At 40.7% G+C, this 18001-nt stretch overlaps 1 protein-coding gene across 1 annotated transcript in view; it reads left to right on the forward strand.

The window, feature by feature from the left end:
* The window catches only part of LOC122638246 (protein PTST homolog 2, chloroplastic-like), a 35767-nt gene extending 19885 nt beyond the window's left edge, over positions 1 to 15882 (forward strand). The window contains exons 5-8 of the mRNA XM_043831116.1: positions 5543 to 5688; positions 5773 to 5920; positions 15441 to 15509; positions 15626 to 15882. Of these exons, the coding sequence (XP_043687051.1) occupies positions 5543 to 5688; positions 5773 to 5920; positions 15441 to 15509; positions 15626 to 15733 (471 nt within the window). The 3' untranslated portion in view covers positions 15734 to 15882. The remainder of the gene's footprint in view (positions 1 to 5542; positions 5689 to 5772; positions 5921 to 15440; positions 15510 to 15625) is intronic.
* Positions 15883 to 18001: the final 2119 nt, after the last annotated feature.

Raw genomic sequence — 18001 nt, forward strand, 5'->3', positions numbered from 1 at the left:
TGGAGAAGGGTGCATAGGGAGCTCCAATGGTGGAAGGTCAGCCTTCAATAGTAATAGGAAGTCGATCTCCAAAAAATTATGGAAAACCCCAAATTGCAAAGATAATTCCAGCAGTATTTTACTATAGAAAAGTAGATAGAATTGAGGAGGGCAGCAACTAAATCATTGATATGATGTTTACCTCATTAGTGCTGCCCCTGTTTTTGTGCTGAAAAGGAGAAAAACAGGAGCAGGAAAAAACGAGAAAAAAAGGGAGAAGAAGAGGAGAGATCGATTGGAGGAAAAGGAGGGAGAAAATAGGATTTTTCTCTCTCTAACCTAGATCAGACCAGCTTTGATACCGTATAGAAACCGCTTCCTCTAAAAGGCCGACCTTGTAGGAAAGGAAGGAAACAATATGTATATCATACAGGAGCTCTAACACGACGGACTATCCAAAGGGGGACACAGGTGGATAAATAATTTTTTAACACCTGCCCGCTCCCAGGGGGACTCGATACCGTAACCCCTGCCTGCTCTGATACCATGTTGGTTGAACCGTGGGTTAGAGAGAGGGAAGAAAGAAATAGAATTGATTTAATGAGAGAAAGACCCCCTCTATTATAAATAGAGGGGAAGTTACAACTTATATAAGCTAGGCGATGTGGGACTAAATCCACACAGCCAACTAAACACTTAATAACTTAAAATTAACCCCAAAAGGACCAGAATACCCCCACGGTATTCTGGTGTACATTATTCTAACACATGGGCTGTTGTTTGTGAGCAAAGTCACAAATCCTACCACACCAAAGAGAAGTGCTGGAAATTTCATGGGAAACCAGCTGACTTTGAAGCTAAAAGGGCTGCCAAGACAAAGACAAAGACAAAGCCAAAGAGTAAGGCTCATCACACTGAGATTGTTACTACAACCCCTGTTACTGACATTGGTCTATTCCAATTTCCAAGATGATCTATAGGCATTCCTACATGTGCGAAGGACTTTTGTTGCTGCTGTCTCTACTACATCTGCTGATACTGCCAACTCTTTTGCTCCTTCAGGGTCACACTTTGCCCGGTCAGGTATTCCATTTGGTGGTCACTGTGCTTCTGTAGCTTCCCATCCTTGGATCATAGATTCTGGAGCTACAGATCACATGACCGGTTCCTCTAGCCTGTTCCATCGTTATTCTCCCACTTCTTGGAAAGACAAGGTCAAAGTAGCTGATGGTTCCCTTTCTTCCATATCTGGAAAAGGAATCATCAACTATACTTCCTCTCTTCCTTTGTCCTCTGTTTTACATATTCCTAATTTTACTACTAACCTTCTATCCATTAGTAGTATTACTCGTGATCTTAATTGCAAAGTAACTTTTTTTCCTTCCCATTGTGTTTTTCAGGATCTGGACTCTGGAAAGACGATTGGATTGGGTAAAGTACATGGTGGATTGTACCTGCTTGAAGATGGTCGTCCCTCTCCACCACCATTACCTTCTCCGCTACATCAGAACTCCTTGGTCTCTTATGAACTTTACCAATGGCTCTTTAGATTAGGTCACCCTCCATTAGGAATTTTAGCACATTTATCTCCTAGTTTTGTCACCCAATGTACGAAGGATGACTTTTTTTTTTTTTAGGCTTGTGTTCTGGCCAAATAGACACGATCAATTTATTCTTTATCAAATATAAGGAGTTCTTCTTGTTTTCAATTGGTGCACTCTGATGTTTGGGGTAAAACATCTCTTTCTGGTCACCGTTGGTTTGTTTCTTTTATTGACTGGCACTCTAGGAACACATGGGTGTATCTTTTACACACAAAAAATCAAGTTTTTGAGTGTTTTCGGCATTTTCATAAAATGGTCCAAACTTAGTTCCAGGCTACTCTCTAAATATTGAGAAGTGATAATGGAACCGAGTATAAAGAATCTCAATTTCAAAAAATCTAGCTGACCATGGTATCGTTCACTAGACTAGTTGTGTTGATACCCCCTGCCCAGAATGGTGTGGCAGAAAGAAAAAACCGCCACTTGTTAGAGGTGGCCAGGGCTTAGATGTTTGCTAGACATATCCCATCTCAATATTGGGGAGATTCTGTCCTCACTGCTGCCTATCTCGTTAATAGGCTACCTTTTCGGGTTCTTGACTCCCATAGGAAGTTTTACTGGGGAATTCCTCCTTTATTGTTACTCCCAAGGTGTTTGGTTGTGTGTGTTATGCTAGAGATACAAAATCTCCAGGCAAACTTGAACCTAGGGGGTTACGTTGTATTTTCTTGGGTTATTCTCCAACTCAGAAGGGTTACAAGTGCTACCATCCCTCTTCCCGCCGTACTTTGGTCAGTATGGATGCTATTTTTCATGAGACCCTTTCCTATTATTCTTCACCACCTCTTAAGGGTGAGAGTTCTAGTGAAGATGTGTTGTCCTTTGAGGTTCCTCTTCTTCTAACCCCTACAGCTGCTGTCCAGGCCCCTACGGCTGCTGCCCAACCTCCTTTGACTGCTGCCCATTCTCCTTTGGCTGCTGCCCAGCCTCCTCTTGCTGTTCCCCCCTCATCCAAAGGGAGTCATTTACAGGGGGAGACCATGGAAAGGAGTGTTGTTGATGTTCCTATTCAGGGGGAGCTGACTCCAGTCCAGAGAACTATTGGTGAGTTTCAGAAGAAGATTGACAACTCAAATATGATCACCTATAAAAAGGGAAGCACCAAAAGGGGATAGCTTCAATCCATTGTAGCACCGATACCCATCCAGTTGCTGGCTCAAGATCCAAATTCTTCCTCTCCTGGTAAGCCCTTTTCTTCCGACCTACCTATTGCTCATCGCAAAGGTACTAGAACTTACACTCTGCATCCTATATCTCGTTTTGTTTCTTATAGTTCTCTTTCTCCTTCTTTTTGTGCATTTGTATTTTCTATTTATTTTGTTTCCATTCCTAAAAATTGGCAGGAAGCATCTACAGATGGAAAGTGGAAGGCAACAAGGTTGGAAGAAATGAGAGCACTACACAAAAATAATACGTGGGATCTTGTGGCTCTTCCTCCAGGGAAAAAACCAGTTGGATGTAAATGGGTCTTTGTGGTCAAACAGAAGGTAGATGGGATAGTGGATCGTTATAAGGCACAACTGGTTGCAAAGGGGTTCACTCAAACTTATGGAGTTGACTAGCAGGAAACCTTCGCACCAGTGGCGAATTTCAACACTATAAGGGTGTTGTTGTCTTGTGCTGCAAATCTTGGGTGGGATCTTCAGCAGTTGGATGTAAAGAATGCCTTCCTCCATGGGGAGCTTGAGGAAGAGGTATATATGGATATTCCACCAGGCTTCTCTGATGACAGGACCAGGGGCAAGGTCTGTAAATTGAAGCATGCTCTTTATGGGTTGAAGTAGTCACCTAGAGCCTGGTTTGGCAGGTTTCACAAGGCTATGATTTCAGCAGGATATAAGCAAAGCAATGCTTATCACACTTTTTTCATCAGATGAGTTGGTGACAAAGTAACTATTCTTATAGTCTATGTGGATGATATTGTGGTCACTGGTAATGATGGCGATGCTATCAAGAAATTGAAGCACTTCCTTAGTAGTGAGCTTGAAGTAAAGGATCTGGGGACTAAAATATTTTTTAGGGATAGAAGTTGCTCGATCTTCAAAGGGCATCTTTCTTTCTCAAAGAAAATATATCCTAGATCTGTTGTCTGAGACTGGGTTGCTAGGTTGTCATCCTTCAGATACTCCTATGGAAGCTTCTACAAGACTTAAGTAGAAAGAGGGTGCACCTGTTGACAAAGGCCGTTATCAGCGATTAGTGGGCAAACTAATCTATCTCTCTCACACACGACCTGACATAGCCATTGCTGTAAGTTTGGTGAGCTAGTTTATGCATGATCCTTATTCCTCTCACATGGAGGCAGTCCTTCGTATTTTGCGATATTTGAAGTCTGCTCCAAGAAAAGGAATCCTCCTCTCTCCAAATGGTCATCTAAAGATTAAAGCTTATACTGATGCCGATTGGGCTGGCTCTACTAACAGAAAGTTAATTTTTGGCTATTGTTCCTTTGTGGGTGGAAAGCTTGTCTCATGGCGTAGCAAGAAGCAGAATGTTGTGGCAAGGTCAAGTGCTGAAGCAGAATTCTATGCAATGGCACAAGGAATCTGTAAACTTTTGTGGCTTAGAGGATTGTTGCAGGATACTGGTGTTGTTGTCCATCTTCCCATGATGCTTTATTGTGATAATAAAACAGCCATTAGCATTGCTCATAACCCTATTCAGCATGATCGTACCAAGCATGTGGAGGTTGACCGACATTTCATCAAGGAGAAGCTTGAAGCCGGACTCATCTATGTTCCCTTTGTGAAGTCTGCTGATCAGTTAGCCGATGTGTTCACTAAGGTACTAAGTGGAAAAGTGTTTTTTCCTATCTTAGTCAAGTTGGGCATGCATGACATATATGCTCCAACTTGAGGGGGAGTGTTGGATTGTATTGGCCAGAATACCGTGGGGGTATTCTGGATTTTTTACCTATTTTATGATATGTACAGCCATGTCGGCTTAGTTTGGGACAGTTCTGTCCATGTAATATTTTCTATTGATTATAAATATATGGCTTGGGGTCTGCCTTAGACTATCCAAGCATTCAGCTCTAATTTTATTCCTGTTAACATCTAGAAATTGTAAGAAAATAGAAATAAACACCTATTTCGTATAGGCTTTAAATCCCTATTTTTGGGCTTATAAACTTTGCTCATTACAATAGAGAACCCAAAAATATTAAGCCCAGTACCCCATATAACCCACAGGGTTTTTGAAATTAAGTTTAACATGAACCAATCTTAACCGCAGGTTCAGTTTGACCAAGAAAAATTAACCAAACCCAAAACAATACTCTTCTTCTTCTCTTCTTGCTGGAATTCTCCATCATTATCCTTAATACAGAATTTTATTATGGCTCAGTCTTGTTGAGAACAAAGTGAAGGGAAGGGCAATGAAGTCAAAACAAAATAAAATGGAAACATTTGTAATTATTACCAACATTAATGGATTTTGAATTAGTAACTAAATTTTACTTTTCATCCAAATTCCTTAGATTTGAAGAGGAAGATAAGGATTCAGTTACCATATTTGATAAAATTTTATGATACACAATCATGATTACAGAAGTTTCAAAATATTTTTTCCTTTTCCCAAATTAATGCCACTTTTCCCTCATTTCCTTTTAGTTGCAACAGGTGCATCCTATGATCTGTTATTTCTTTTCCTTTTCTTTTTTATTTTTTAAATACATCCTATGGTGTATTATTTCTTTTCCTTTTCTTTTTAAAATTTTGAATACGTGCAACGGTAAGGTTGCTCCATTGCGACCTATTGGTCGTGGGTTCGAGTCCAGAGCCTCTCCGTGAAGCGGGGGTAAGGCTGCATGCATTATGACCCTCCCCAGACCCTGCAGTGGCAGGACCCTCATGCACTGGGCACGCCCTTTTTTATCTGCTGGATGTTGTAAAAATTAAGCAGAATGAGGTTCAGATTTTATGTTTTATTGTTGATTACTGTTATGCCTTTTCCACCAGGATCATGAAAGCTCATTGGAGGAGTTGCAGAGGCTGCCTGATGATTGGGAATTCCAGGAAACTACAATCATGAAAACTCAAAACAAGCTGCGGTCTACCCGTGCAAAGTTAGCAGTACTAGAAGGCAAGATAGCTCTATCAATTAGGTATGCATACCCTTCATTTTGATGCCCTCATCTTTGTCCTTTCTTGGTCCACTGACAATGATTGATTCTTATCTTCCGTTTCAGTGAAGCACAAAAAATGGTAGATGAGAAACAAAGGAGAATTGATAGTGCTCAAAGGGCTCTACTTCTTCTCCGGACTGCATGCATAATCTGGCCTATGCCAGCCTCTGAGGTTCTATTAGCTGGATCATTTGATGGTTGGGCTAGTCAGGTATGTTTGAGCTTTCAAATAACTAATTACTTGAATATTGTGTTGCCCAAATTTCTACTAGTGCAAATAAATAATGTGTACATACAAGGCAAAAGGCTATGGTTATGCAAGGTAGTCCAACTGCAATAACGATACTTTATGTTTGGGCTCAATTTCATAGCTTACTTAGGCAGCATATTCCATTACAACTAATAGGTTGTTAAGAGTGAAGCTAACCCACTAAAAAGTTTTAAAAAAGTTTAGGCCAAATACACAAGAAATGTCTTTTTTGCTTTCTGGGTTGTATTTTACCTTTACTTCTGTTGTCATCTTCCTAATTTCACTGCTACTAAAACAATGAGCTGATTGCCCCTATATTTCCATGTTCAACCATTGACCTCCAGAACAACTCTCACAGTAATAAATATTTATCTCAGATCAAGGTTTTAGATTTTGGTTTTGAAATATTTCAGGTTTTGACCGAAATTCAACCAAAACTCTGCATGTTTCGGCTGGCCATTTGTTGGGCCAAATGACAATTTTTTTTGCCCGGAACTTCAGGGAAACCCGAATTAAGCATTTCTAAACAAATTGGAACCTGTAGATTGCAAAAAAACCACATCCAAAATGGTAGTTTAGTTTCATACCTTAGGTTGGTAGTGTATGCCGTATCCTGCTGTATACTTTCTCAAATATAGCTAATTCTACACATAATGTAGCATTAGAATACACAAAATTCAATGTAAACAATTAAAATATGCATTAGGAATGAAGAAAAACCATGTAATATTTCACAATGTCAAAGCGTTACAAGTGTTTCCAGTATTGAAGTACAAATGTAAAACCAAGGTTAAAACACCCCTACAAAACCGTTCCTCCAACTCTATGTCAGTACCACATAGAAATCCGGGAAGGATCGAAACTTTTGGGGGAAAAGGGTATACCTCTAAGTTTGAATCTTACACAACTCTTGCTTAAATGTGGCAAATCGTTATTGTAGATGCATTGTAGTAGTCCTCAATGCTTTGTTCCACCAAGAAATGTGGTTGGGAGGGGGTTAGGTAGGAAGAACTCTAAAACCCTCCCCGATAGGATCCCAAGACAAACCCATCTGATAGCAAACCCCAAAATTGACTGAACTCTCAAACCTCTCAGATTAACACCAAACTCTAGGAAACAATAGTTAATAGGAAGGATAAGAACCTCTCAAAAGATGGGAGTGATCTGATGAGCTATTTGGGAGTAACTAAGGAAACAATGATCTCTCGGGCTGAGATCCCAGAAACAATGAAACTGAAATTAAATCCAATCCAACCAACTGACTGGCCTGAATATTGGATCAGACCTTAATCTCAGCAGTTTAATTCAAAGGCCTATGGTATTATAGACATTAGATGGTTGAATTATAACTAATTTGAAAAACTCCATATCTGAAATAGTGAAACTGAGAAAAGAGAGATTTTAAGTATCTCACAAACCAGAAATCAGAAGGGCCCCAAACTGTGGTTGAGTAGGGGTCTAGGGTGAGGCTATATTGTCCTGAAGTTGCAGGTGAAACAGATCTAGGTTACGGGACAAACAATGTTGGCTGAAACTGGGGAAAAAACAGAGCATGCGATTGAATGATAAAATAGAAATTTTAACCCAGAAAGTTGATTACCTGGTGTTGGAATTAAATCAATAGATAGTAGTCCAATAACCGTCTGGAATTCAGCAATCAAAACAACCGCAGCAACAAGATATCGATCACACTTAGACACAAGCTTCAATCTGGAGGCAAACAGAGTTTGGGGGAAGGAAACTTGAAGAAGTTAACCTATCTCAGCTCTGGGAATCCCTCCCAATCAATCACTCACAGTCATAGATCCTTAGGGCTCAAAGCTCGCAAATCATCAATTAATCAAATTGTGAATGTCTTTAGCAGCCTTGCAATGTTTATATAGACTGAAATATAAATTCCTATTCTAACTATGTAAACTGAATTATACTCCTATGAATAGGAATGCTTGCAACTTAGCTGAAAATAAAAAAATGACTAATAACTAACTATTCCTACTTCAACTAGAAATGAAAATAAGCTAATACTAAGCCTAAGCCCGTATGCCTACCTTGTACCTACATTTTAGGCCCATTAAAGTGGCTTCTTACAAAGAAAACACATGGAATCAAAGGCCCAATGCATATATAACCTAACCCAAGGCTTATTTCCGCTAAAATAAGCCCTGTATGTGACTTATCTGCATCAAAATGCAGGGGATTTGGCAAACAATACTGTAGAGAGACTTGAACTTAGGGAAAGGCTTGGATGATTTGAGTCACCCCAAGCACCTCTTTATTTATAAGAGTAATAAAAGAATAAACATATGTACATGAGCAATGTGGGATTAAACCACATACAAACAACTAAATAAATAAAGAAGAAAAAAGTCCAGAATACCCCCCAAGGTATTCTGGCCCATATCTAAATCTGGGTTTTTATTTTTTTGGAGTTTTTCCCCCTCTAACAGGCGAAACAACTCAACATTCATGAAATGGGTGGAAATTTTGAGCCATTTCTAATCTAATGCAGAGCATCCAACTGATCCAATCAACAGCCCACCATCAAGAAGGCCTGATCACTACTTTGTTAAGAAGTATGCTAGGCTAAAGGCCCAGTGCAAGCCCACAGTCCAGCAGAAGCCAAAGGCCCAACCCAACTAAGAATTCATGTGCATAGGCCCAAGTCTGGCCAACAGTAGCAGGCCTAGCCCATGGCTAATCCTCTTGGGCCTAGGACTAAATCAGACCACCTTGGCTGGCCCTCTTTATTCTTGTCTTTTTAGTTTCCCTAAAGTCATGTTTGTAACTTAAAGTCATTAGTGGTAGGTTACTAAAGTCTTGGTTGTAACTTAAAGTCTTTGGTGGTAGGTTACTAAAGTCTTGGTTGTAACCTAAAATCATTGGTGGTAGGTTACTAAAGTCATGGTTGTAACCTAAAGTCATTGGCAGTGGGTTACTAAAGTCATGTTTGTAAGTCATTGGTGGTGGTTGTAACCTATAGGCATTTATGCCTCTCTCCTCATACTATATAAAGAGACCATGGCTGCTCATGGAAGCATGAATTACAACCAACAAATCAATCTCCTTGTGAGTTCTTTACTTGATAGCAAGTGGCCTTGGGTGGATCTTCCTTGGTGGTCTAGGTGGGACTCCTACGACTGGGACACTAGTGGGACTCTAGTTGTCTAACTTATCTTTTATTTATCATCCTTATCCTCAAGCATCCATCATCCATTACAGCAGATCATCTTCAAGTAAGTTCTCAAGATATCTTATATTCTGTTCCTACACCCTTCTTCCATTCACACCCCTTTGCTGCCTTTAAACCCTATACATAACCCTCTAGCCGTGCCTTTTCTTTACCTCCATCAAAACCAGCAGTCAACCATCCTAATCAACCTTAGCCTAATTAAACCCATTTTAGTTCAGACCCTATCCCCTACTAGTTTTGATCTTGGCGTGCTAACCATTTCAGGTTTGCACCAATTTCGACTGAAACAATGCTTTTGTATATGCACTGTTTTATATCGAAACCAAAATTCTGGATGAAATGTTGAAATTCCGATCGAAACCTTGCATTCCTACTGAGTTGCACCTAGTTTTGTTTCGACCTTTGTCAAAACCAAAATATTTTGCAAAATCTCGGTGGTTTCGACTGGTATTTCGAACTGTGTCTCAGATTAGGTATGCTGCAAGAATATAGAATCTACTGCCTTTGAGAATCTCTTGATTGTAGAGACATTCAAGATGTTAAAGTTTCTGTTGAAAAAAATTATTTCTCAATTTAAACTCCATTTTGGAATAGTTGTTGGGATTCTGTTGGGGTTGAAGATGATGCTATAGGATTTTTATGGCGTTTTCTTTTATCAGGAATTGTTAGAAGGTTGCCAACAATGATCTACTTATATTATAGTTTATACCTCTGTCCCTTCTCCCCCTTCCTCTTTTGCTTATCCCTTGAAGTCCTTTCCTGCAGTATTCATTCCAAAACTGACCATCATCTTATCTACCCCATTCCCAAATGCAACCCCACCAACCTGACTCACCGTGCCTTTGCTGATGACCTTATGATATTCTCCAAGGCTGATACCCTCTCCATTGAGTCCATCATGTCCTCCCTCCGCCTTTTCCAAACCCTATCGGGCCTCCGCATCGACCTTATCAAGGCCCGCATTTTCCTCGCAGGGGTCCCCAACTCTACTAAAGCCTTCCTCACCCACCTAACAGGGTTCACCTGGGGCGCCCTCCTGTAAGATACCTCGGCCTCCCCCTCATCCCAGCCAGACTGACTGCCCACCATTGCTCCCCCATTTTAGACCTTTTACGAAAAAGGCAACAGCTCTGGAAAGCTAGACTACTCTCCTATGTAGGTTGCTTGGAGCTTATCAGATCAATGCTCCAATCATTCTACATCTATTGGTGCGGGGTAACGTAAGACTAGGATATTAGTCTCAAAAAACCCACAAAAATTCAAAATTAGAACAAACTCAGAATTAGGAAGTTAGGGTTTCTAGCTAAACCAGCCAAGTGATGGTTACCAAACTTGGATCGAGTGTAGTGACTGGTAAAGGGAATCCTTGCTCCAAATTTCACCCAATTGTGATGGTTGGATCTTGAGATATGAGCAAAACGCCAAAATAGAAGGTTATGGAAAACCTCCAAATAGTGCTGGGACTTGAGCTCCAGTACAGATCGAGTGAAGGAGTGGAGAAAAACCTCTGCTGAAAGTCTCAGCCAATTGTACTGGTAAATTGTGAGATATGAGAGATTTCCCAAATTAGAAGGTTAAGGCCTACAGGACTAACTAGCCGGCAGAATCCTCTCAAACTGGGGTCGAGTGGAGGAGGTGGTGGGGAGGTTGTTGTGTGCTCCAAAATTCAACCAAACCTGATGGGTATTTGCTTAGATATGATCTCCAAAAGTCACAGCATCAAATCTGGAATTGCAGGGGCAGCAGCAAGGTGATTCGATCCTCCTTACTGAAGAACAGCAGTAGCACTCGAGTGGTATTCTCAATGGTTGGAGCAGTCACAATGTCCCAGCAGCACTCAGGGATCGATGATGGGACAGAGAAGATGGAGAAGATAGAAAATAGAAGGTTGGGGGATAGATGGATTAGGCTCACACAGCCAGGCTCCTTCAGCCCTTCAAGTCACAAACTAAACTTAAGAGAAGAATCATATTTTGCTAAAAGCAATCTTCATTCAACTATAGAAATCGTGGGAGGCTTCTAAAAGCCATTACAAATATATAGAGGGCAATGCTTGCACCTCAAGTTAAAAGAAAATAAAACTTAACATAATAGACTTGCAACATGAAAATAGAAACTACTTTAATAACTAGGACTGAAAGAAAATAGTAATAAAATAAAATCTTCACTCTCCAAAAGGTGCAGCCAAAATCTTCATGTAGTCCCCACCAAAGATGCCATTCGGCCAGCACTTTCAATTCAAAATTTGTCAATTGGCTGTGACATTGTTCACGTGAACAATGTTTTGATCTACATCACAGGCTCTTTGGGCTCCCCAAGGCTATCATAAAGGCTGCAGAGTTCATTATGTGCGCCTTCCTCTAGAAAGGGTGGAATCCGCTAGATTTCTTCATCCCTAGAGCTGGGCATCCTTTTACCTCTCCAAATCCAAAGGGGGTCTTGGGCTCAAAAGAATTAAAGAAGTCAACTTTGTTGGCTCTCTCAAGCTGATTTGGAAGCTCATTACCAAGGACAGCATATGGACATCTTGGGGTCTATGCTGGCCCCCTCTGTAGGGACTGTATCTGGTCGGTTGGCTCCTCCTTTGATGCTTCGTGGGTCTGGTGTAGAATCCTGCAAGTCAGACACATTACCATTGATGCCATATCTTGCAGGATTGATGATGGCCTATCCACTTCCCTTTGGAATGACAAATGGCACCCCTCTGGTGTTCTCTCTTCAGTAGTGAATAGTGATTCCCAGGGACATCTACTCAGGGCTTGATAGAAGCTCCATGGTTGCCTCCATCATCTCTAGAGGCATCTGGCCCTTCCCTATACTCCCCCTCTAGCTGATATTTGGAGCTCCCTTCACCCATCCCCTTGGTCACTGTGGTAGAGATGATGTGACTCTTTGGCTCCCCTCAGCTTCATGCATGTTTAGTTCCCACTCAGCTTGGGACTTAGTCAGACACATAGGCTCCCCCTCCCCTTGGCACAAAGTTGTTTGGTTCAAAGGCCACATCCCCCACCACAACTTCACCTCTTGGCGTGCCCTCTCCAACTTTCATCTGTCGTAGGCTTTTCTCATTCATCGCCACATCCAGGTCTCCTCCTCATGTGGCCTTTGTTGGAATGGGCAAGAAGATGCGGACCACATGTTCTTCTCCGGCCACTTTACTGCCTCTGTTTGGAAGAAAGTCTTGAGTTATTGCTGGCCGGGCAGAAGAAGACATCTACCCCTTCAAAGAGAGTGGCTCTGGATCGACATGACTTTTGGAGGGAAGACTATGTGACTCTGCTGGCAAGCTAGCTTTTTGCGCCATTATCTCATATTTGGATGGAACGTAATCTTCGAAGATGGACTTCCAACTCTCGCTCTCTAGATCAGAGTTGGAGTGCCATCTTCTTTGATGTTTCCTCCATAGTACTAAATCTCGTTTTGTTTCGGTGTTTCGGTCTGACCAAAATTTCCGAGATATTGAAATTTCGTCGAAATATGGTATTTTTTCTGTGGGTGTAAAATGCCAAAAATGACCGAGATTTCCGAAATTTCCGAAACGAGATGACCAAAATTACCGAAATATTCGAAATATTGCATTTTTCAATTCAATGTTGCATTTCGTTTCGACTCGACCGAGATACTCGAAATTCTCGAAATCTCGACCGAGACAAAACGAGTTTTAGTACTATGGGTTCCTCCAAGCTTGCCTCGTTCCCCTAAGCTCCTGTAAAGGACTCCCCAAGGAACAGACTCATTGTTGTGTCTTGGGGTTTACCTATTCCCCTTTTGTAGCCAGCTCTCCCTTAGGCTAGCGCCTTGCCCTGAGGCTTGTATATTCTTCCCTTTTCTTTGTAATATAATTTTTATTTATCCAAAAAAATTCCTTTAAAATTATAGCTTTTTTTAGAATTTTAATTTTTCCACAAATTAATTGTGACTCAAGTAGGCTCAGAATGGTTCTTCATTTCTGTTGTGGTTAAAATAATGTTTTCAGATGCTGATGTCCTTTGGATCATCTGAAGGCCACAGAACATGATTTACTTTTGGTTTTAGGGTTATACCTCAGACACATCCTCACACTGTGTACACCAGAATGCTTCTGATCCTGTTCTGATGTATTGGTAGATATCTAAGTTGATGTGAAAATTTTGGATCCTTCCATATGGTAAACCGAACAGAACTTTGGAAAGCTTAAATTCAATATATATTTTATTGTTGGAGACTGTCTGCATAATGTCTGAGTGCTTGCAATGAAGTACGCATCATCTGGCTTGAGAAGAACGAAGCCTTTTGGGACCCACAACTTTTTTTTTGACCATGAAAAGAGAAGGTGACTCGTTTCAAACTCAACCAACCTACTGAGAGGAGATACTTTGTTCTCAAGCATCCTTGATGTTCTTTGCTTCATGTCAGCATATCTGAAAGGACTGCTAAAGCCTTTGCCGAACATCCCAATAAGAGACAATACCCTTGGAAAGCTCAGTGAATTCTACACCTCCTCAAAGAAGGGGAGACTTGATCTGGAGTCCCACAAAGGCTCAGTGAGCTCCAGTGAATGCAGTATTCAGTTCGAAGGAAGAGCAAGAAAAGAGTTTTCTTGCAGTTTTGCTTATTGTGGGTTTGTTTGGTTGGGTTTGGATTGGATTGGTTCACTTATGAACCAGTTTTTTAGTTCAGTTTCTGGCCTAAGATCACCCTATGGTTCAAGGAATATTTAATCCTAGAAACCAAGGATTTGTGGGACCCATTTGAAGGAGGTTTAAAGCTTGCGATTCTGGAGTTCCTGGGAACCTTAACAGCATACAACTTGTGGGCCCAGTAGGAGTTCTTTTTGTTACGAGACATGTAGTCTCGGGATTAGTGCTACTGTGTTAGCACTAGCGCTAATACCGAGAAAGGTATTTTGGGGTTTTGGTTGAAATTTTTGTTGCCCTTGTTATCTTTTATATATATATTGAATTGTTGTGGGGAGTTCCATTTTAACGGCTGGACACCCCAAGAGTTGCAGCCACATTATTCTTCTTCTCTCACTCTCCTCTTTTCTTCCTTTTCCTTTTATTCTTTACATGTTATCAGAGCGAGGTTCTTAGGTATTGTTACACTACTATCCTAGGATCTTGTTCACTTCTCAGTTCTCAATCAAGGATTTGTGGTTTCTCAAGGATATCTAGTTTGCGATTTTATATGGTTTCAGGTTGAACCAACACCCCCCCCCCCCCCAAAAAAAAAAAAAAGAACTTTATCACAGATGAGGTTTTTTATTATTATTATTATTTTGATAGGTAGGCCCCAAGGAGAGTTGAACTCATAACCACCTAATTATGAGGTTAAGCAATAGGTCAATGCATATTAATCTTTGATTATTCACATTATTATTCTGTACCAACCACTCATACATATTGTCAATGCATATTAATCTTTGCAATGTTTTTTGAATTCTGTAATTTGTGTTTTTGAAGGAGTGAAAAAGTTGCAATGCTACCACAAATACCTATGTGGATGAGAACAACCTTCTTTCGTTATATGCAACAAATTTTGCATCAACCTCTAATTAGTACAATTCCAAATACTCTAGGTTGGAGGATACCAAAAAAAAAAATGATGACATTTTAATATTCGGGCTGGTGAGTAATCTACGTACCCTTGGGAAAAAGGAATGGTGTATGTTCCACAGTATTTCTACCCAAAAAAAAAATGTGCCTCAGTATGGTCTGTTGTTGAGGCTGTGTTTTGTTGCACTCCTAGGACAATGTGTAGAAGGGGAAGGCAAGGGAAGGGAAAAAACTGAGGGAAGAGGTTACCTCCGGATGTTGTTTGGTTGCACTTGGAAAGACAAGGGAAAAGTGAGGAAGGGGTTTCCTCCACAATGGTTCCAACTTATTTTTCTGTGGAACAAATATTGTGGGGAACATCTTGCCAAAATTTTCCTAGGGATTTCTTTTCCTCGGGAAAGCAACTAAATGCCAGTGCCAAAAATATTGAGAATGGCTTTCCCTTCCTAGTCTTTCTAGGAACGCAACCAAACACAGCATCAGGGACACATTCCACCCACTTTTTTCACCTTGCTTGCCAAGCTGTCTCAATGCTGTTTTTTCAATTTAGTTTCAATCTCTCCTGGCAATCCAGTGAATTTTCTAAGGTATCTCAGCAGTTGTTCCTCCATCCTTTTTCCTACCCCCACCCTCAACCAACCCCCCCCCCCCCCAAAAAAAAAGTTTTGGAGAGGCTGAAGATCATATTTGTTTAACGTAGAGAGAACGGTTGCTCAGCTAGAGGAACCATAACCTTACTTGTTTGATTACATTGCAGAGAAGGATGGAGAGGTCAAGTGGAGGCATATTTTCGTTGTGTCTGAAGTTGTATCCTGGTATATACGAGGTAGATCCTGTTCTTCACGTGACTTTGTCAGTTCTATCAGTTGATGTTGGTAATCTGTTTCTCAGCATTTGCTTTGTAAGATAAAAAGTAATAGGGAAATTTTATGATGGTGGCAGATCAAGTTTATCGTGGATGGTGTATGGAAGATTGATCAACTGCGTCCTATTGTACATAACAACGGATATGAAAATAATCTCCTCATTGTCCATAAATGCAAACAATGAAAGCCAAGCAACAGGTCTCTTCTTGGCCTCTGTCATCTCACAATGGCACATAACAGGCATCACATTCTTTCTCTATAATTCATAACTGGTGGAGGATACTTTTCTCATCACTTGAATTCATATGATGAGTAATGTAACTCTGTTCCCCCAGCCCCTCTTACCCATCCTTTATTCTTGTTCCCCCTCCCCTACCCTCGTAGATGTTAATCGAATGTTCTCTCTTCATGGCATATCCACACATCATTTGTTTACCTTACCTTCTACCCTCATTTGTAAACATCATTTGTTTTAGTATGCATTGACAAATTGGTACAGAATAATAATGTGGACAATCTCTTCCTCCCCCCCCCCCCCCCCCCCTCCCCTTTTCTTTTTGGGTAAATTACATGTCACCCCTTGGTTTCAAACGAAACTCAGATCACCCCCTGGATTTCTAAATATCTTTTTAGAATCAGCTATGAATGCACTTTGATCTTTAGTAATCGCCCCGGAACCCTTAATAGGAAAATGTTTGCTTCTTCTTCCCGATTCCAGTTTCTAAGGTTTGGGCAGATTCCGACACATTCTGATAGTGGATCTGATCCATATCAATGGATTGTGGTTTTAAAAAACTTGGTTGTACAAAATAAATTTTGGGTGAGGGATAGGCAGACCATCCGCGTGCGACACCAATGGAGGTGTGAGGTAGGGGGTCATTTCAAAAGGGAAACAGGTGAGAAATGAGCTTGCAACCTAATTCACTACCCTTATTTTATAATACAATTATAGCTAAATATAAGGGTAAATATCTCAGTTTTGGAAAGTATTTTGAAATGCCACGCAAGCACATACTGTTTTTTTTAGTGATAGCATGAGCACATATTCTTGTCAAGGGTATTCATGTAAATTTCTATACCCTTGTAAACTGATTTCCTACTGGAGCTCTCTTCTCTACCTTCAATGCTGCTAGAGCAGGTTCTGCTGCCTCCGCAGGCTTAGTCTCGCATTTCCCGTATCAGGCAATACCTACCGGTTTTGCAAATGACCAATCTTGATAATGTGACGATGCCGTATCGGTGAAGTAGTACGGACAAGGGGTAAAATAGTCAAAAAAATTCATTTTTAAAGAAGAATCAAGGGCAAATTTGTCCAAAATGGCTGATCCGTACAATTATCGATCCAATATAATATCGATTTCCGGATTGACCGATACCTATTCTGATACTGTGCGTTAAAACCAAGTCCACAAGAGCTTGAAGGATAAGAGGGAATTATGGTAGTTGAGTACTAGCTATGGAACTTCAAGATGGGCTAGCCCAACCCCCTAGGGTTAGGTTCACATGTACGCTCTCTTTTGGAGGTTGGGCTAGCTCCAAGGGAGGTCATCTAGGGGGTTGGGTTAGGTTCAAGGTGAGACTTAGTTCAATAAGTGGACTAGAAGTTGGGTAGGTGGACTGGACTTGCATGCTTATTATAAAATTCATAACTACTTCGATACAACTCATATGGACCTCATTCCAAAACCACTGGAAATAAGATTCAAAGGGCTACAATTGTCATGTTTTGGATTTTCTCAAAATCACAATTCAAGTAACCAAAAAATGGACCTGAAGTTGATATATGTGAATAACTAGAATTCTAGATTATATTATGGATAGCTTTGGACTTTGGTTGGGATTGAGTTTTTTGAATTTGAATGCAGGCTGATCGTCTAAGAGCATGGCTACGATCCATTTGAGCAGAGAGATAGTTACGATCGGCCACATGGGTGTGGGCGTGGCAGACATCAGAGAGACAATGTGCTGGTAGTGAAAAGAGAAGCACACCATTCTTTCTTTTACTGACACCATGTACTATAAGCCTCTCTCATGTGTACGTCAGCCACTTGTTCACATGATTCCCTCTTTCTCATTTATTTAACCACTCGTTCACACAATTCTCTCTCTCTCTCTCTCTCTCTTTCTCATTTATTTAACCACTCGTTCACACAAATCTCTCTCTCTCTCTCTCTCTCTCTCTCTCTCTCTCTCACTTATTAATTTATAGCAATAATCTTGGTGTAACGATGGAGGGTGATAAAAAGCTGTCACCATCCTGCGGCACACAAGAGAGATAATATCATCCTAATTAGGAAAAAGCATTAATGATGCTAATTTTTTGTTACCCAAAACCTTTATAGGATGGGGTTTCGAGCCGACTGCAAGACCCTTGTTGGTCTTGCGGGTGGCTTAGAGTTGAAACAGTCTCTAAAAGAGACATTAGTCTTGAGGCAAAGATAGTGGGAGGAGA

The sequence above is a fragment of the Telopea speciosissima genome, chromosome 8 (genome assembly GCF_018873765.1).
Source record: "Telopea speciosissima isolate NSW1024214 ecotype Mountain lineage chromosome 8, Tspe_v1, whole genome shotgun sequence".
Taxonomy (NCBI): domain Eukaryota; kingdom Viridiplantae; phylum Streptophyta; class Magnoliopsida; order Proteales; family Proteaceae; genus Telopea; species Telopea speciosissima.